This window comes from Lasioglossum baleicum, chromosome 6 (genome assembly GCF_051020765.1).
Source record: "Lasioglossum baleicum chromosome 6, iyLasBale1, whole genome shotgun sequence".
NCBI lineage: Eukaryota > Metazoa > Arthropoda > Insecta > Hymenoptera > Halictidae > Lasioglossum > Lasioglossum baleicum.
Genome location: NC_134934.1, coordinates 908,570 through 929,167, shown reverse-complemented (window position 1 = coordinate 929,167; position 20,598 = coordinate 908,570). Strand labels below are relative to the sequence as shown.

The window sequence follows — 20,598 nt, the reverse complement described above, 5'->3', positions numbered from 1 at the left end:
AAAATGTAACTTTTAGTATTTTCTCTGCAATTCCGACCAAATGCAATTTTTGAAAAAATTTCTTTTCACATCCTGCAGTAAACTAATTGTTCCAGCTCCCCCAAAAAATTCAAATCGTATAGTACAATATTTAAAAAGTTATCATCTTCTTTAGATCGTCCGAATATTAATTCGTGTAACTGTACGTATTAGGGGATAATTAATGTATTACTAGTTTATTGATTTATGTGTAGGTTTACTCTTAATGTAACTGTAAAGAAAATTACGGCAAGGGGGGAAGAACGTAACATTCAATTTGTACATATAGTTTCCATCTCTCTTGCGATCGATGCAGACAATTTTTATTTTGCACAAAGATCCGCAGTCTAGGAAAAATAATATAGATATAATAGAAATAAATAAAATTTAATATTTTTTTATATCGGGTTTATTATTTCGTTTTCATTCAGAATCGGTATTTGGAATTGTCGGTAAAAAGGAAGACTGCTACATATTTGTACAATGTGTAGAAATTCATTTCACCGACATTACCAACATTACTGACATAACCTCACCGACGGTGCTGCCCTGTATAACGGCATGGCCGTTCCACACAGACTCCACGAGCTGCCTTCCATCTGGAAGGAAGAAGCTGCCCTCTAGATGCTGTGACGGCGGACTTTGTACACCTGTAATCGTTTTCGGAAGCCCACTGGCATGCAACTCCACACTCTTTCTAGATGTACTCCAACCATTGCTCCGAGCAGCCAATAAGCGGCGTCTGGAACCATACTGCCCTCCAAATTCACTCCACGCTCTGGACTATTCCTGGCAGTTCCAAACTGTGCTATCAGGGTTGTTACCGACAAAAGTATAAGGGGCTAGTCTACCCTCGATTTGTAACTAGAAAATACCTAGAATCTTACTAGATTTTGGGTCGAAAATATGGGTTTGCGGCCAGACGTTGATTGACCTTATTAGAACAAATTGTGGGCTGTGTGAGGGCTCATTCGAAAGAGGAAGGTTAGACGCAGCGCGCTTTTCTCACGAGGTTAACGAGATTATGTTTATATCTAATAATATGATGGCCCAAAGTCGAGAAAAAATCTAGGAAAAAATCCCGCAGATTTCAATGCATTTTCTGTCTCTAATAGACTTTTTTGGCTTATGAGATGAGAAAGGCGCGCTGCGTTGAACCTTCCTCTTTCGAATGAGCCCTCACACAGCCCACAATTTGTTCTAATAGGGTCAATCAACGTCTGGGCGCAGATCCATGTTTCGACCCATTTTTCTAGTAAGATTCTAGTAAATAGCAAATATCTAGCAAATAACTAGAATCCTACTAGAAAAATGGGTCGAAACATGGATCTGCGCCCAGACGTTGATTGACCCTATTAGAACAAATTGTGGGCTGTGTGAGGGCTCATTCGAAAGAGGAAGGTTCAACGCAGCGCGCCTTTCTCATCTCATAAGCCAAAAAAGTCTATTAGAGACAGAAAATGCATTGAAATCTGCGGGATTTTTTCCTAGATTTTTTCTCGACTTTGGGCCATCATATTATTAGATATAAACATAATCTCGTTAACCTCGTGAGAAAAGCGCGCTGCGTCTAACCTTCCTCTTTCGAATGAGCCCTCACACAGCCCACAATTTGTTCTAATAAGGTCAATCAACGTCTGGGCGCAAACCCATATTTTCGACCCAAAATCTAGTAAGATTCTAGTTCCTTTCTAGTTACAAATCGAGGGTAGACTAGCCCCATAATAAGTTAAGGGGGTAGTCTACCCTCGATTTGGAACTAGAAAGGAACTAGAATCTCACTAGAAAAATGGCTCGAAACATGGGTTTGCGGCCAGACGTTGATTGACCTTATTAGAACAAATTGTGGGCTGTGTGAGGGCTCATTCGAAAGAGGAAGGTTCAACGCAGCGCGCTTTTCTCACGAGGTTAACGAGATTATGTTTATATCTAATAATATGATGGCCCAAAGTCGAGAAAAAATCTAGGAAAAAATCCCGCAGATTTCAATGCATTTTCTGTCTCTAATAGACTTTTTTCACTTATGAGATGAGAAAGGCGCGCTGCGTTGAACCTTCCTCTTTCGAATGAGCCCTCGCACAGCCCACAATTTGTTCTAATAGGGTCAATCAACGTCTGGGCGCAGATCCATGTTTCGACCCATTTTTCTAGTAGGATTCTAGTTATTTGCTAGATATTTGCTATTTACTAGAATCTTACTAGAAAAATGGGTCGAAACATGGATCTGCGCCCAGACGTTGATTGACCCTATTAGAACAAATTGTGGGCTGTGTGAGGGCTCATTCGAAAGAGGAAGGTTCAACGCAGCGCGCCTTTCTCATCTCATAAGCCAAAAAAGTCTATTAGAGACAGAAAATGCATTGAAATCTGCGGGATTTTTTCCTAGATTTTTTCTCGACTTTGGGCCATCATATTATTAGATATAAACATAATCTCGTTAACCTCGTGAGAAAAGCGCGCTGCGTTGAACCTTCCTCTTTCGAATGAGCCCTCACACAGCCCACAATTTGTTCTAATAAGGTCAATCAACGTCTGGCCGCAAACCCATGTTTCGAGCCATTTTTCTAGTAATATTCTAGGTATTTTCTAGTTACAAATCGAGGGTAGACTAGCCCCTTAAGGGGGTAGTCCACCCTCGATTTGTAACTAGAAAGGAACTAGAATCTTACTAGAAAAATGACTCGAAACATGGGTTTGCGCGCTGTCGGTTTTCGTCCTTATTTGAGCTAATTGTGGGCTGGATGAGGGCTTATTCTAAAGAGGAAGGTTAAACACACTGCGCCCTGGTTACGAGGTTAACGAGATTATGTTTATAACTAATAATATGAGGGCCCAAAGTAGAGAAAAAATCTAGGAAAAAAAACCAGCACATTTCAATGCATTTTTCTGTCTCCAAAAGACTTTATGACTTATGAGATGACCAGGGCGCAGCGCGTTGAACCTTCCTCTTTAGAATGAGCCCTCACACAGCCCAAACTTTGCTCAAATAAGGACAAAAACCGACAGCGCGCAGACCCACTTTTTCGATCGAAAATCTGGTAAGATTCTAGTTATTTGCTAGATATTTGCTATTTACTAGGATCTTACTAGATTTTGGGTCCGAAACCTGGGTCTGCGCGCTGTAGGTTTTTGTCCTTATTTGAGCAAAGTTTGGGCTGGGTGAGGGCTCATTCTAAAGAGGAAGGTCCAACGCGCTGCGCCCTGGTCATCTCATAAGTCATAAAGTCTTTTGGAGACAGAAAAATGCATTGAAATGTGCTGGTTTTTTTTCCTAGATTTTTTCTCTACTTTGGGCCCTCATATTATTAGTTATAAACATAATCTCGTTAACCTCGTAACCAGGGCGCAGTGTGTTTAACCTTCCTCTTTAGAATAAGCCCTCGCTCAGCCCAAACTTTGCTCAAATAAGGACGAAAACCGACAGCGCGCAAACCCATGTTTCGAGCCATTTTTCTAGTAAGATTCTAGTTCCTTTCTAGTTACAAATCGAGGGTGGACTACCCCCTTAATAAATAAGACCTTTGAGGGCGATTGCTGCCTAGATTGACCTTTATCTGGCGTTTTTGACTACTGAAAAAATCCGTGTTTGTATTATCACGCAATGAGAACGCGAATCCCGCACCCTTGCAATCTTGCAAATCGGCTGAATCCTAGCCCGGCCGGCAGGCCCTGGGCTCGAGCCCCCGGCAGGTGAAAATCGCGCCACTTTGTGCACAGGTGCCCGGCTGAAATCGAGCCGGTGTGCCGTCTGGGTTGTTCTGCTGTCCGTTGGAGCAGGACTTTGGACATGAGCAGAACGAAGTCAGAATCAGCTATTGGGGACCGTGTGTTCAAAGTATTCGGAGAAATATTGAGTGATTTTTTTTATTCAGCTTTTTTATTCATTTATCTATATTTAGTTTTTTAAAATTCATTTAGTATATAATTGTTGATAAAGAAACAGATGCTGTTCATATAGCGTAAATATTATTTGTTAGTAAAATTATTTTATATTTTGCAAAGTTTCATGTGTAAAATACGCTCTGTTTATGTAACACAAGCTAATAACGCGTATAAATACAAAATCTATTTGATTTTGAATAACTGTTAGTATATAAAAATCAGTCAAATGTATATAGAGATGAATATGTATTAAATTCTATCTACACCAGCATGCCCACAATTTCCGCCTAAATACATATATATGAATTTGAAGTATTTTGAATTTCTTTTATCTGAAACTCAACTTGATGAGGAACGCGCAGTCTTCAGACTTTGCGTAGTTGAAAATAATTTTCAAATTAGAAAATTATAATAATGATGTTGCTTTAATTGTCTGCAGTAAAGCCACCTAAAATAATCTTGGAAAACCGAGGATATTTCTTTTGTAAAGTATGCGTGGATCAGTATGGATGTTGATTACGAGAACCAATCAGAACGATCCACGAAAAGTGATATGTAGGTGGTTATAAAGAGTGGGGTACTGCACCGAACGACCGAACGATTGAACTTTATGTCTACATAGAAGGAGATTGTATTCGTTTCAATCTGTTCAGTGAGTGTTTTCTTGAAGGCAATTCTGAATTGTACATTTTTCAATATTTTCTAAAAAAAAATGCAAGCTCTTTTAGGTGAGTTTCGTAAAGTAATATTTGCTGGCCGTCTCACAATATTTTTTTTATTACACAAACCGGCATATCTAAACTATTACGATATTTTTCTACACTTCATTAAATATACATTTTTATTGATTTATTTAGATCAAAAATACTTTTCGAGCATATTTACATGTATTTTATTATTTCCAATTTTCCTTTAATACAGGTTTCTTGTTATTAATCTCTGGAGCCCATTGTTTGTACAATTCCAATTCGGATGTTATAAAACTCGATTCAAGCAACTTTGACAGTTTGGTATTGAATAGTGATAATATTTGGGTTGTTGAATTTTATGCACCATGGTGTGGTCATTGTAAACAATTGACACCTGAATATAATAAGGCTGCTACTGCTTTGAAGGTAACAAACATTTTTCGTTCTATTATATTATCATTTTATGTCCTGTTTTTCTCGAATGAGTTCCTTACCAAGATTGTAAATTTTGTTCAGGGTATCGTCAAATTTGGAGCAGTGAATGCAGATGAGCATATGAATATTGGTTCGAAATATGGAATTAAAGGTATTCCGACAATTAAAATCTTTGGTGCGAAAGATAAGGCGGAAGATTATGCTGGGCCTAGAACAGCAGAAGGAATTGTGGATGCTGTTTTAAATGCAATCACCAGCAAATCCAAAAAAGGCCTTGGGGGAGCTAAGGTAAATATAACAGTGTATAATATATAGACTCCAGATTTTATGCATTTATAACAAAAATGAACAAGTGCAATTTAGAACAGTGAAAATATTAAAAGATTTTCAGAGTATTAATATATTATTTTCACCACATTAAAATTATTTTTTAAGAATATAAGCTCCTGCGTCTTGCAATTGAAGCATAAACTTTTTATTTTGCATAAACATCCAGAGTCTAATAATATGCAACAATAACAGATAAAAGTTATTTTATGAATTCCGTAACACTGGTTTGTTCTCATCGTAGTCGAAAGATTCCAAGGATGTAATTGAATTGACAGACGAGAATTTCGATAAAATAGTAATGAATTCTGAAGATATGTGGTTAGTCGAGTTTTATGCACCTTGGTGCGGTCATTGTAAAAATTTAGCTCCCATTTGGGCATCTGCTGCTACAGAGCTTAAAGGAAAAGTAAAATTGGGAGCTCTGGATGCTACTATAAATAAGGTTAAAGTAAGTAAATTGTCCTAACATTTAATTACACATAAATCTAAATTGTAATTATTTAATTATATATCTTATGTAATGTGTCGCTAATATAGGCCAGTCAATATGAAATTAGAGGATATCCTACAATTAAATATTTTGCACCTGGCAAAAAATCTTTTGATTCTGTACAAGAATACGATGGCGGTCGAACAAGCAGTGACATTGTAAGTTGGGCAATCGAAAAATTGGCAGAAAATGTACCAGCTCCAGAAGTAACTCAACTTTTAAACAAACGAACATTGGAAAATGCTTGTGAAGACAAACCATTATGTGTTGTATCAGTTTTACCACATATCTTAGACTGTCAGGCGGAATGTAGAAATAATTATTTGAAGATACTGAACGAGCTAGGAGAGAAATACAAGCAGAAAATGTGGGGGTATGTAGAAATAATGCCACCCTATGCGTAGTGGTGAATTTATGTTTTAGATAGATGTACAAAAACCTGAAAATGTTGGGCCGAGACGGGTCGAGAATTTTATTCGATATCAGGACAGGTTCTCGATCTTAAACTTACTTAAACTTACCACCTTAAAACTGTAGGTCCCATCGCTTAATAACCATAGCAGTTGAAGAAGCGACGTAAAACAATCAATCAAAAAGGACAGGTTCTCGAAAATTTCGGAGTTCTCGAATGTATCGGGATTCTCGAGAATTTTTTGGATTATTCCCCGGTATCCCGTAGAGGTCGTGGTTTTGAACGTGTACTCAAAAACACACACGTGATACGTGAACCGTGTAGTAGGAATTTAAGGATCCTTAACGCGTAGACTCTCATTTCCAGAATTGCAAGGGGGCGGGATGCGCTTTCTCATTTCTCGATATCGCAAAGATGGGCTTTTTCAGTAATAAATAGCGCTAGATAAAAGATCAATCTAGCTCTCAATCGCCCTCAAAAGTACTATTTTTACGTTTACGTGGCGTAATTTGCATCATTCGGCAGTATGTTAGCTATTGCAACTTTATGAAAATAGCTAAAGTTAAGAATAATGCAAATTACGCCTCGTAAACGTAAAAATAGGACTTTTGAGAGCGATCGCGGCCTAGATCGATCTTTTATCTAACGCTTTTCACTGCTGAAAAACTCCATCTTTGCATTATCAAGAAATGAAAAGGAGTATCTCGCACCTTTGCAATCGTGGAAACAAGGCTATCCCCTTAAATTCTTACTATACGGATCACGTACCACGTGTATTTATACATATACACGTGAAATAGGGATCTCTAGTATCCCGAATCTTTCGATCCAATACCATCGGGTACCTGACATTTCCGGGTTCTCTAGCTTTAGACAATTTATAAAATATTTTTCCCGCTTTTTCCTTTCAATAGATGGGTTTGGGCAGAAGCTAGTGCACAGCCTCATATTGAAGAAGCATTAGAAATAGGAGGTTTCGGCTATCCGGCATTGGCAGTTGTAAATATCAAAAAAATGAAATACTCGTTACTCAAAGGAAGTTTCTCTTATGTCGGCATAGATGAATTCTTACGTGACTTAAGTTATGGACGAGGAGGGACGGCACCATTAAAGGGTGCTCAGTTGCCTAAGATTCTTGATACAATTGCTTGGGATGGGAAAAATGCTGAACTTCCACCAGCAGAAGAAATCGATCTCAGCGACGTAGATCTTGACGAGAAGGATGAACTTTAATAACAGTAGGAAACCTTTCAGAAAAAAAGTATGCACATCTTATACATGTACCATTAACAATAATTTAGCACTTATTTTTATATTAAATTATTATTTTGAATCGACATAACTACATCTTGATCTACAATAATAATTGAATATCATCATCATTATAGTATTAGGAATGTTTTTCTTATTTCCAGCTGAAGCACATCATATCATTTTGTTATTCATACACTAATCCTCAGGAATTTTAATATGTTGAATTGAGTACTTGGATAAAGAGTTTCTCCACTGAAGTCAATATTTGCGAGATCTTATTTGTCCACTATATACAGAAAAGTGATGTATATGTAACTTGAACTTTGAATAAAGTTAAACATGCATGTCGCTTTTATTGTATAGAAATAAACAAAAAAAGTACAATATCAGAGACGTGTCTCAATATTTTTAAGCAATTATTTGTACATTTTTTAAATAACAGTAGATACATAATATGGTGTTGTAAAATGTCATAGCAAAAACAGAGTGTGTATTTGTCATCATCTGATTGCATTTAGATTTTTTATGAAGATGCTGTAAATTTAAAGTTATTAATTACTGATACTTATTAACATATTAAGTGCATTCCATAGAATAATTTGGTTCTCCCAAAATAGGACCAAAATATTACAGTCATCAATATACATTTATACATATACAACTACTTATATTTAATGAGATGTAATTATGGAATTCAGTTATGTGTAGCGTCTTCCAACATGATCGTGAAAGAAATTTACATTGTTATGTAACATTACTATGTCAAATGCGTTTATACATGTATAAACACTTAAAACAATTATCTTCTCATTTATATTTACCTATGTGTAATCCTAACTTGCGTTTTTATTAAATAAATTCTCACAGCTGATATCATTTTATTCTTCTTCAACATATGTAACACTCTTATTTCAATAACAAAATTCAGCGAAGAACAGAGGGACATACAAACATTGAAAAAGCTATACAGTAACAAAAAGTCGCAATCTAACTAAGCTTGGATCTATTTAAGTGGATCTAAGCGCGGTGTTGCGATGTGGTGCAAGATTTTTCGCGTACGCGTAGAATTTTAAAAAAGTGGTATGATTTGATTCTTAAAAATGAATGTATAACAGATATACATTAAATATTAAATATTATCCCATGCAAACCTTTAGTGTTAGTTTCATTACTTTTTATTCTTATAGGCTCAAATCATATCAAATCATATAATTATTTATTTTCAATATACTGTTGGGCCCTTCTTATAGAGTTTCTTGCGCTGATTCCGAATCTGTCCTTAATTTTTCTCCTATACGCAGTTTTTGAGAAACATGGCTTTGAAAAAAAAACATATTCACTCATGGAGGCAGCCATGTTTGATTCATTAGCATCAAATGCATGGAAAAACGTTCCGTTGCCAAGCGCCACCAAGCGCGCATCACGAAACGGAACGATATCAATCGCGCATCATATTAGCGGACCCTACACGGTCAATCAGGAATGACAGTCTGATTGAACAGTCAGACATCAGGAATGACAGTCTGAGTGAACAGTCAGACATCAGGAATGACAGTCTGATTGAACAGTCAGACTGTCAATCCTTACTTCAATCACGAAGGAATATTTCCAAATATCTGGAAATCCGTCAGTCCATTTCATCAGTCCGTACTACCCCCGATTTGTAACTAGAAAATACCTAGAATATTACTAGAAAAATGGCTCGAAACATGGGTTTGCTGGTTTTCAGTTAGTGTCCTTATTTGAGCAAATTTTGGGCTGGGTGAGGGCTCATTCGAAAGAGGAAGGTTCACCGCAGGGGGCTCTGGTCATGAGGTTAACGAGAATATGTTTATATCTAATAATATTAGTGTCCAAAGTAGAGTAAAAATCTAGGAAAAAAACCAGCAGATTTCAATGCATTTTTCTGTCTCCAAAAGACTTTTTGACTGATGGGATGACCAGAGCCCCATGCGGTGAACCTTCCTCTTTCGAATGAGCCCTCACCCAGCCCAAAATTTGCTCAAATAAGGACACTAACTGAAAACCAGGAAACCCATGTTTTCGACCCAAAATCTAGTAAGATCCTAGTAAATAGCAAATATCTAGCAAATAACTAGAATCTTACTAGAAAAATGGCTCGAAACATGGGTTTGCTGGTTTTCAGTTAGTGTCCTTATTTGAGCAAATTTTGGGCTTGGTGAGGGCTCATTCGAAAGAGGAAGGTTCACCGCAGGGGGCTCTGGTCATCACATCAGTCAAAAAGTCTTTTGGAGACAGAAAAATGCATTGAAATCTGCTGGTTTTTTTTCCTAGATTTTTACTCTACTTTGGACACTAATATTATTAGATATAAACATATTCTCGTTAACCTCATGACCAGAGCCCCCTGCGGTGAACCTTCCTCTTTCGAATGAGCCCTCACCCAGCCCAAAATTTGCTCAAATAAGGACACTAACTGAAAACCAGCAAACCCATATTTTCGACCCAAAATCTAGTAAGATTCTAGTTATTTTCTAGTTACAAATCGAGGGTAGACTACCCCCTTAAGGGGCTAGTCTACCCTCGATTTGGAACTAGAAAATTACTAGAATCTTACTAGATTTTGGGTCGAAAATATGGGTTTCGTACTAAACGTTGTTTGACCTTATTAGAACAAATTGTGGGCTGTGTGAGGGCTCATTCGAAAGAGGAAGAATAGACGCAGCGCGCTTTTCTCACGAGGTTAACGAGATTATGTTAATAACTAATAATATGAGGGCCCAAAGTAGAGAAAAAATCTAGGAAAAAAACCCGCAGATTTCAATGCATTTTCTGTCTCTAAAAGACTTTTTTGACTTATGAGATGAGAAAAGCGCGCTGCGTTGAACCTTCCTCTTTAGAATGAGCCCTCACCCAGCTCAAAATATGCTCGTATAAGGTCAAACAACGTTTAGTTCCGAACCCATTCTTTCTAGTAAGATTCTAGTTATTTGCTAGATATTTGCTATTTACTAGAATCTTACTAGATTTTGGGTCGAAAAAATGGGTTCGGAACTAAACGTTGTTTGACCCTATTAGAACAAATTGTGGGCTGTGTGAGGGCTCATTCGAAAGAGGAAGGTTCAACGCAGCGCGCTTTTCTCATCTCATAAGTCAAAAAAGTCTATTAGAGACAGAAAATGCATTGAAATCTGCGGGATTTTTTCCTAGATTTTTTCTCTACTTTGGGCCATCATATTATTAGTTATTAACATAATCTCGTTAACCTCGTGAGAAAAGCGCGCTGCGTCTAACCTTCCTCTTTCGAATGAGCCCTCACACAGCCCACAATTTGTTCTAATAAGGTCAAACAACGTTTAGTACGAAACCCATATTTTCGACCCAAAATCTAGTAATATCCTAGGTATTTTCTAGTTACAAATCGAGGGTAGACTACCCCCTTAATCTTTCACGATCAATCCGAATGTCAATCTTCGATGATAAATACATAGCAGGTCATAGCATAGTGGATTCTGTTCCTGTTCACAGTTCAATAGACATGTGCACATGTGCATAACTTCTTGCGAAGTAAAGTCGTCCATGGATCTAAGTGGATCTAAGCCCATTCTAAGCCACATATCAGTGATCTAAGCCGATTCTCGGTTCTGTCAGTTCTGTGCTGTAGTATATGATGGGTCTGTTCCGTTGCTCGCATTAGGCCATTAGGCCGAGAATGACAGTCACGTCGAAGATCAGTATTTATATTATAGTCTGTGTCACTGTTTATCTTTGAAAAAAATTTTAAACTTTCTTTATTATAACAACGTGATGTTTCCTAAATATATTATTGTCATCAGATATAAGACTACATGCGAAGAAGAATGCAAAAGTTATTTTTTTTATTAAAGTTTATTGATCAAGTTGAATGAAGAATTCATCAAAGGTTAGGATTTTGAAAAATGCTCGCCAGTTGAAAAAACAATTCTGTTTAGCAACATAACGAAATAACGAATGTTGATCATCTTTAGATCTTTCATTATTTCTGTTCTGAACGAGAATGGGTACGAAAACGTTAAACGATATTCATAATGATATGAAGCAATTAATAACAGCAATAACTTCTTTTGAGGTAATATATACTATTTATAATATGATTGTATACTATATACGAAATTTATAGCAATAGACATTAACTTTTTTTTTAACTACTTTGACAAATGTTATAATAAAAATTTCCTAATTATAGCAAAATGAAGAGGGATTTCAAGTTTGCGAACGATTTTGTATGGCAAGCATTAAACACCATCGATTCTTGTCTGTGAATAGTAACAGTACAAAAGAAGCTATCAAAGCTCTAATTACAAAGTTATCGATTCATGGAAAGTACGATGTAGCAAGAAAATTTGAAGAATATGTTAATACATTTTTATCGAGTTTCGATTTCGAGCAGCATCCACAATATGATGTGCAATGGTCCTTATTAACTTTACTGTTGGAATTGTCCACGGAAAGTAGTAAATTTAATTTGGAATGTTTAAAGTTAATGCGGGGAGAATGTACTCTTAATGCAACAGGTGAAAATGAAAGCGAAGCTACGGAAGAAATTGATTGGTCTCAATATTTGAGAGAGGGTCAAGAGAATTTTTTCGATGACTACAAAAGCGACACTGAAAGTGTAAATACTTTTAGTATCTTGTACCTATGTGTGTGTGGTATCAGTTATTATAAAATTTTATGTTACATTTTCATAGGAATGGTCTGATAATGACAAAGATGTTACTGACATAAGTACTGAATTACGAGTATCTACAAATCTGAAAGATTCGGATAAAACAATGTCTATATCTGCCACTGGTAAAATAGAATCAACCACGCTATCTGTAGCTTTAACCGAAGATCTTAAATCTAGAAATTGGTTATTATCCAACGTTCAGAACACATGGTGGAATGAATTAGAATGGTGGAAATATCCAGTCAAGAGTCAGTTTTGCGATGCACATCTTTGTGATATATGGTAATTATTTTTGTTCATACAAAATATTATTGTCTTGTATAATTATTATCATTGTATTAATATAAAATAGGTGTAAAGTGACAGAGATAAGATACGATAACTTTGGAACAATCAGTGAATATCTGGTATGCAGAGAATTATTATGGATGTTTTATGCTCCAACAAATATGGTTGTATTTCAACAAAACGATGATAAAGATTTTTTTATTCGCCCCAATATATCTATACCAAGCTTAACACCGGTAAGTAGATTTTATTTTTAATTTAAAAGAATATAAATACAGAGTTGGGGACAATATTAAGTGGACATTCTTAAAAATCGCATAACTTGTTTAAAATTGGTCCAAAGGATTTGAATTTTCGTAAGATGTTAGACTGACTAGTTTGCTAGAGAATGAGTAAACAAAAATTTGTTTAAATTGCAATTTGTAGGAATCGAAAAAATTTTTTAATAATGATGTTTTATCAACCTTTTTATCTGAGCCTGTAACGATAATTTAAAAATGCGTTTTGTAGATTTCGGTAACTTGTATGCATACTGAAAATTTCATCGAAATCAGTTAATGTTGCAATGAGCTGCAAATGTTTAAAGATGATCACGTTAGGACGAAATTACGCTCTCATCTTTAAACATATGTAGCTTATTGCAATGTTGATCGATTTTGATAAAACTTTCAGTATGCATGTAAGCTACCGAAATCTACAAAACGCATATATTAAATTTTGTATGATTCCTACAAATTGCAATCTAAACAAATCTTTGTTTACTCATTCTCTAGCAAACTAGTCGGTCTATCATCTTAAAAAAATTCAAGTCACTTGGACCAATTTTAAACAATTTATGTGATTTTTAAGAATGTCCACATAATATTGTCCCTGGCTGTATATGGTTATTATATGTTACATACACTATTTCTTATTATTCACCAACACTACTACCAGAAAGTTTTAGGTTGCTTTCAACAGTATTCTTTCGCCATTGTGCAAATATTTTTCTATGATACATGAAATAGAACGTTTTGGCGAAGAAATATATTCAAAAGAAAATAGTCTTTGTAAGAAGCCACCTTTTACGTATGAAGCATATAATGCAGTACTAAGGCAACACCTAATGAAGTTTAAAAATGAAATAATTGATATAGAAAAAAGACTTATGAAACAAGGTGCAACAAATATTCCTCCCAACTACAATTAACAAATTTCTGATTGTATCATAGCTCATTATGTTGTTTTTCTAGGTGAATCTTTTACATTGTTGTCTTTATCAGTTCTTTTGAAGAAACGTTTGTATAATATAAACATTTTGTACGAAATTCATCAAAAAGTTGTATGCGATTGGAAAGTTCATCACAATTGGATATGTGCATCCAAGTTATTATCCTCTCTATATTTTGAACTGCGGGAATCGCACAATCGTGAAAGATCGAATATTTGTGCTAGTTTATATTTAAGTAGTCTTAGCGTTTATCTAAATATAATCGATACATGGTTAAGCGAAGGGCGATTTGAAGATTGGAGAGAGGAATTTATAATTGTCAGGTAAAACTGTTCAAATGTAAATTGAAATTAAAATTGTAATTTCTTTAAGGTTGTAATTTCTTCTTTTATCTAGATTTCTCAATGATACATCATTGGAAAATAGTGAACAATATGAAGCATTTTCTTTAAGACCTTTGAATGCTATGTGTTTAGCAGATCCGATAATGCAATTTTTAATTAAAAAAATGCAGCGTATGGGACAAAGTATTGAATTATTAGTATCCCTAGATCGAATTACAGATATATGGAAAATTAACAGTGAAAATGGTAGTATAGAGTGCATTCACTTTTAGTTTATATCTTATTATAGTATAGAATGTATAGTTACCTTTGTTTTTTTATTTTCAGAAATAAAAATGTCTTTGACCGATGAGTTTTACTCTAAGTTCAAAACGGAAGTTTCCAAATACAGTACACATGACTTACAAGAAGAAGAAGAAGAAAAAGAAGACTCATCATTTCAAGAAAATGAAGAAACTTCCGATAAGTGTGATGAAGATGTAGAACGGGCTATTACACAACAATTGAAAGAATTTAATAATCCATTCTTATTAAAAGCTTTAGAAGACTATATTCCCTCCGAATTATTACAGAATAGTACAACTGATGTTTGTTGTCCGAAAGATAAGAATACTAAAACAGATTCTGATCATTTATTTGAAAGGTATTTTTCTTATAAATTCAAAACGTTTTCAGAGAAACATCGTTTTTTTAAACGCATTCCAACACTTTCAGACTTGAGAAAGTGTCAGATTATATATTACCATTTAGAAAAATATTAGAAACTATTTTGGCAGAAATTCTTGTTTCAAGATATAATAGTGCTAGTAAATTAGTAAAAAATATCATGTCGGAAGAATATAAACTGGAATCCCATTTAATATTAATGAGATCTGTGTACATGATGGAAGCAGGTCATATCATGAGTAAATTTTATCAGAAATTGTTCCAGGAGGTATAGTACAAACTGTTTTGATATGATTTTATAGAGACAGGCTGTTTTTCATATGAAATTGCTTTTATTCATATTTTCTGTTTATTCCTTTTAGATTGAATGCAATCAAATGTGGAGCAATTCATATTATTTATCATGTATACTTGAAGAAGTCCTTTCTCAGAAGTGGCCAGATTCAAGTTCACGATGGTCTGTTACAGTCCGCAGTACTCATACAAATCAAGTATTGACAGCTATAGATAATATAACATTACACTATGCAGTAGGCTGGCCTATCAACATTATATTAAACGAAGAAACTTTTATAAAATACAATGAAATATTTAGATTTCAATTAAGATTAAAGTACGCCTTGTGGACGTTGAATAATTTAAGGTTTTGCGGTAAGAAGAAATGTTGACGAATAGTTAAATTGATATATCACCAAAGTATACTAAATTGTGTTATTTTTTTTTATAGATTTGGAAGGATCAAAATCAAAGAGTGTAGTTAAAAACAAGTTGGAACAGTTTTACATAAGACGCATCGAAAGTTTGCGATTTTGTTTACTACATGCGATTACCTCTATACACACATACTTGTCAGGTCAAGTACTACAAAACTTGAGTCTTGTATTAGAGAAGTCATTAATGAAAGCCGAATGCCTTGACGTAATCATATCAGGTAAACCATACTTGTAATTTACACTTTTACGGACATACACATAAACGTACGTTTTCCATTCATCCGATATAATTGTAATTACAGTGCATAATGAATATTTGCAAAAAGTTTATGAACACTGCTTGTTAACACCAGAGTATGATGACTTAATGGCAACTGTGAATAATGTATGTATACATACTATATTTGTTTATATAGAAAATTGAATTTTCTGTATGAAATTACGATTATTTTCAGTTAATTGAAATGTGTAATTATGTTCGAGCTCGATGGAACTATAAAAATTTGATGTACGCCAGTGGAGATTTGGACCTCTTGGAAAATAGTTACACCAAATACCACACGTATCTTGCTTTAGCGCTTCATAATGCAGTACAAAATAAGGATGCAAATTATTGTAAGTCAGAAGCTTTGTTAACAGAGTTGTACAACATATTTCTATCTAATATTCCTAAATTTGATAAACTTCAGAACCATTTACATATTGATTCATAAAATTGTTTTCTGATAGTAACGATATACATAATAGCATACATATTAATCATTAATTTTGCTAAATAATAATTAATTTTGCACTTTTCCTTGCTTTGTTTACAGTGACTGGCTTAAGCTCAGCATTTAACTGCAGTATGTCGTATGGTTGACGTTAACACATTGGGTTGGCTAAGAAGTTCGTTCCATTTTTCTAAAAGCATATTACGGAAAAACGTAACGAACTGTTTAGCTTTCTAATACTTTTACATCACATACCTCGAATATAACGATAGTGCCATATCCATAGCAAATAACAGTATATCCTGCTAGCTATATTATCGCTAGAATTTTTTTACTCTTTATTATTGACAAGATCAAAGTCCAAAAAGCTGAATTAGCTTATCATTATTACTAATGCTTGATTTTACTTACTAATGCTTTAGTGGCAATTACACCATGTTCCCTTTACAAAGTTGTATATCTACATATATTTTCTATCATTTTGGAATATTTAAACTCGAATAATATTTTGTAAGGTATTATTAAATTATTTTTTATTTAAGATATACTGTTGAATATTGTGCTAAATAATCTTGTACATGGCAAGTATATATATATACATTCGTATTATAAAATAAAGACTTTTTTTAATAGACTATTTTCAATTATGCTTATCAAATTTATTCCCTTAATTCCAATGTTCTATCCATTCCTATAAATTTCTTTCAGATGAATTAATGTTACGATATCAAACAAATACACGAAATATGAACATGGGGAATGATGAAACCATATGTTCATATAGTAATCTCAATCGCAGTTTTTTAATCGAAGTAGCATTTCAAAATTTACCCCCGTCAGGCTTACCTATTCCTATTCCAAAAGTAATACACAAGACGGATTGGTGTAGAAACAGGTAAAGAAACGAATTTTCATTCTAAAATTGATTCTTATATAACCTCATTAAATACATAGTTAATAATTGATAACGAAAACATGTTTTCAGTTCAAATTCCGATTATTCTTTGCCCAATGAAATTACTCTAAGCGAATACGAACAAACATTTTCATACATACGTTGGTACCAATTGGAAGAAAGTATAGTTACGTTTAGTATATCTCCATATATTTTGCGCCGTGAAATGAAAGATATTATTGATGGCATTAATAATATTTAATATTTAAATAAATAATTATGGAAGAGAAAGAATATCGTATTGAGTTATGGTATGGAACTAGAAAAGAACACAATAGTTTCTGGCAAGAATTAATGATTGTATTAATTTCTTATTTTAAATAGTAACATAATATAATTTTTACATATACATATATATATATAGTGACATAGTTTACTTATCAGTAAGTAAAAGTGAAAAGTATGTGTATGAAAAAGATATCTCGCCTTCTATTATAAAGATTAAATAAAAATTCAAAATATTACATACAGAAGTTAACTTTGTGCTATTACAACAGTACCATTTTGTCCCATGGTTCCACTTTGTGATACTGTAGGAGCATTTGAAGTTTCATTTGAGTTAACAGGAGGAGTTGAATGATTATTAATATTTGTTGATGCTAAAGCCTTATTGCGTAATTCAAAAACTTGTTGTATAGCTTTTCGAAAACAAAGAAAGTTATAATCGATTACCCCTAATAACAGAAAAAAAGAAATATAAGTATAGAGCACATATCTTAATCTATCATTAAGCAATTGTTGATTATTTTAAAATAAATATATTACCTTGTCTGTCAAAATTGTCCTCCCTTAAGATACAAACTAGGGCCAAGAATTTATTAACTTCTCTCAAATATAAAATTGTTCCGTTATTTAGTTTGATTAGACTGGAACTCTGACTGTCAAATGCTGCAGCCTCTAAATCCTCTCTTAAACTAAAATTTATTATTTATTTTGTAATATAAATGGGTAAAAACACGATCAGAATGAGTAATTCATAAATATAAAAAGATTTTTAAGTAACATACCCATATATGCAAGATACATCGATAACAACATCAATCATGTCACAACAAAGTTCATAACTTTGCATATCTACAGGAGAACTATCGGTTGCAATATAAATTTTAGACACTACATCAAACAAAAATGCTTTTTCAATCGCAGAATTCTGCAAGATAAATCATACTGTATATTGCGAAAAATCAAAGTTGAAATAGAAAGAAATAAATATGTCTTTCTCTTACCGATATAAGTATATTAAGTAAATTTTCTAGAGTTGGTAATTGTGGTATTAACTTTTGGACAACTTTACTAAATGCTTCAAATATACTGTGATCGTATATGGATGTTAAATGAAAACTAAGGTGTATTTGATCACATCCTAAAATACACATATTTATATATTAATATATTTAATGCTCAAAAAATATTTCATAACTTTTATAGTTACTCTTCTCATACCAGAATCAGCGAGATCATCGTTTGCTCTAGTGTGTATATCTCTTTGTGTTTCCATTTTACAATCATCGGTTAAACCGTCTACTTTATGTATAAACACTTCGAATCTGATAGCCTGATTAACTTTATATGCTTTTGTAACTGTCATGTGAAGTTTATTAAGTGCTTCCATATAATCATCTTGAGCATCAATAACAAAAACCAATGCTCCGCAACCACCAAATATCATATCACTGTCAAAAGTAGGATCAAAGAAGTCAATTTGCCCCGGAAAATCCCAGATTTGAAATTGAACAAAACTAGAGTTACTTATATCATCCTTAATAATTTTATTTGTGCTTTCCAAGAATAATGTTTCATTTGGGGACATCTTATGAAAAACTACTTTTTGTATCGATGATTTTCCACTCCTGAAACAAATATTCATATACTACAATTGATAATATATTAACAAGAAAAAGTACTGAAAATATTTCTTGTATATTTTGAAACCTTCTGAGACCCATTAAAAGTATTCTCGGTTTTTGTTCTCCTGACAATGGATCCATGGATTCTTCTGTTTCCCCATCGAATAATGCATATCCAAAATCTTGAGGAAACGAACCTACGTCGCAAACACCTTGATATTGATCATCGTCTTCATCCTATAATAATAAAATCATAATATAACATCAGCTAAACATCGCATACGTTTATTTTGAAAATATATAACAATAATAGAGACAACAAAATGTTATGAGGCAATTTAAATTGAATAAATTCATTCTAGTTACTAATAGTTCGTAAAAAGTATTATATTATTCAGTTGGAAATAGTTTATCAGCATATGACATGGCCAATTCGTATCAGTACAGTCATTTGAGTCACCAGTATACTTACCATATTTGTATTATTTAAGATGCTTTATTTGTTTAAAGTGTCTTTATTATGAAGCAGAAACTTTGTATGTATAAACTCTCACAGTATTACAATACAATACACATCGTGTGGAATAAGTATATTAACTGCGATTAAAACTTAATATAAATGAAACATTAATTTGTTTTCCATTACGTGGAACAGTAATAAACGATGCATAACAGTTATTTGACACAGTATCAATGTGAATGACGATTATTCTAAAATATGACTAAGTTGACACAAAAATAAATAATTCACTCTCTATGATTCAAGCCTCCCACACACACACGCTCTCACACACAATTGTATATAGATGAAAACTAAATATATAAATATACGTCACGGAAAAATGACATTCGTCGATTAAAAATTGTTTATTTTTCCAACGTATAATAAATTTAATTTTAACATAAAGACATTTTTTAATGAATGAAATTATTTAAATGTATGCAGCAATGAAATAAGATCTGAAGTTTTGGCATGTAATCACTGCACAAGTATTTACGTCCAATTGTGATATTGAATTGTATTGAATGAAGGAATCTAACCAGGGGGAGAAAACTCTTATGTATGGCCTTGGACCGCCTAGTACAGTTCGAGGGAACTAGACTAGATGGCACCACGATCACAGCACTGTTTCAATCCCTGTCGCTATTGGGCGGAGAATTTGGCGCTAATATTTGACTACTACTACTACAGTTTGGTACTAATATTTAGAATTTGGCGCTAATATTTGACTACTACTACTACAGTTTGGTACTACTAGTACCAAAATCAACTTTCAATTGCCATGAATCTGACTGAATCTGACTGAAGGATATAAAATAGGCATAATGCGAACTACCCTTAGACCTTAGACTATATAAACCTATAGACACGGCACAAATAATTTTCCTTAGGCCTTAGACCACTTATATATATATAGAGATAGACTGCCATGGCGGTCGGGGTATAAAGAGTGAGAGAGAAAGAGCCTGTTGTGGTCATGGATATAGGAATATCCATGATTCACACACGTACATGAAAACTGTGAAAATGACTAGGATTCCATCTGGCGGCGACCAGAGAACTAACCTCTATCTACCTCCACCGACGAGATATAAGGGGGTAGTCCACCCTCGATTTGTAACTAGAAAGGAACTAGAATCTTACTAGAAAAATGACTCGAAACATGGGTTTGCGCGCTG

General features: G+C 33.9%; 3 protein-coding genes across 5 annotated transcripts; 2 read left to right on the top strand and 1 right to left on the bottom strand.

The window, feature by feature from the left end:
- Positions 1-4,410: 4,410 nt before the first annotated feature.
- Positions 4,411-8,309, top strand: Cabp1 (Protein disulfide-isomerase A6 homolog CaBP1). Of its 3 annotated transcripts, XM_076426140.1 has the most exons (7): positions 4,447-4,628; positions 4,822-5,015; positions 5,106-5,312; positions 5,596-5,802; positions 5,892-6,217; positions 7,171-7,517; positions 7,672-8,309. In XM_076426140.1, the coding sequence occupies exons 1-6, from the start codon at positions 4,613-4,615 to the stop codon at positions 7,487-7,489; spliced, it is 1,269 nt and encodes a 422-aa protein (XP_076282255.1). In that variant the 5' UTR covers positions 4,447-4,612; the 3' UTR covers positions 7,490-7,517; positions 7,672-8,309. The 3 variants fall into 3 exon arrangements, with proteins under 3 accessions (XP_076282256.1, XP_076282255.1, XP_076282254.1); XM_076426141.1 differs by lacking the exon at positions 7,672-8,309 and having other exon boundaries at positions 4,411-4,552; positions 7,171-7,598; XM_076426139.1 differs by lacking the exon at positions 7,672-8,309 and having other exon boundaries at positions 7,171-7,598.
- Positions 8,310-11,435: 3,126 nt separating this feature from the next.
- Positions 11,436-16,828, top strand: Grip128 (gamma-tubulin complex component 5). The gene is made up of 14 exons (XM_076426127.1): positions 11,436-11,579; positions 11,697-12,125; positions 12,202-12,464; positions 12,535-12,706; positions 13,417-13,627; positions 13,703-14,003; positions 14,077-14,270; positions 14,352-14,667; positions 14,739-14,958; positions 15,053-15,341; positions 15,418-15,621; positions 15,706-15,788; positions 15,859-16,018; positions 16,659-16,828. Exons 1-14 carry the CDS (start codon positions 11,508-11,510, stop codon positions 16,811-16,813), a joined length of 3,069 nt encoding a protein of 1,022 aa, XP_076282242.1. The 5' UTR covers positions 11,436-11,507; the 3' UTR covers positions 16,814-16,828.
- Positions 16,829-17,349: 521 nt separating this feature from the next.
- On the bottom strand, positions 17,350-19,992 carry Ragc-d (Ras-related GTP binding C/D). Its single transcript, XM_076426145.1, has 7 exons — positions 19,391-19,992; positions 19,004-19,155; positions 18,515-18,921; positions 18,298-18,434; positions 18,079-18,221; positions 17,837-17,985; positions 17,350-17,745 (listed from the first exon to the last, which is right to left on the bottom strand). The coding sequence occupies exons 1-7, from the start codon at positions 19,391-19,393 to the stop codon at positions 17,546-17,548; spliced, it is 1,191 nt and encodes a 396-aa protein (XP_076282260.1). The 5' UTR covers positions 19,394-19,992; the 3' UTR covers positions 17,350-17,545.
- Positions 19,993-20,598: the final 606 nt, after the last annotated feature.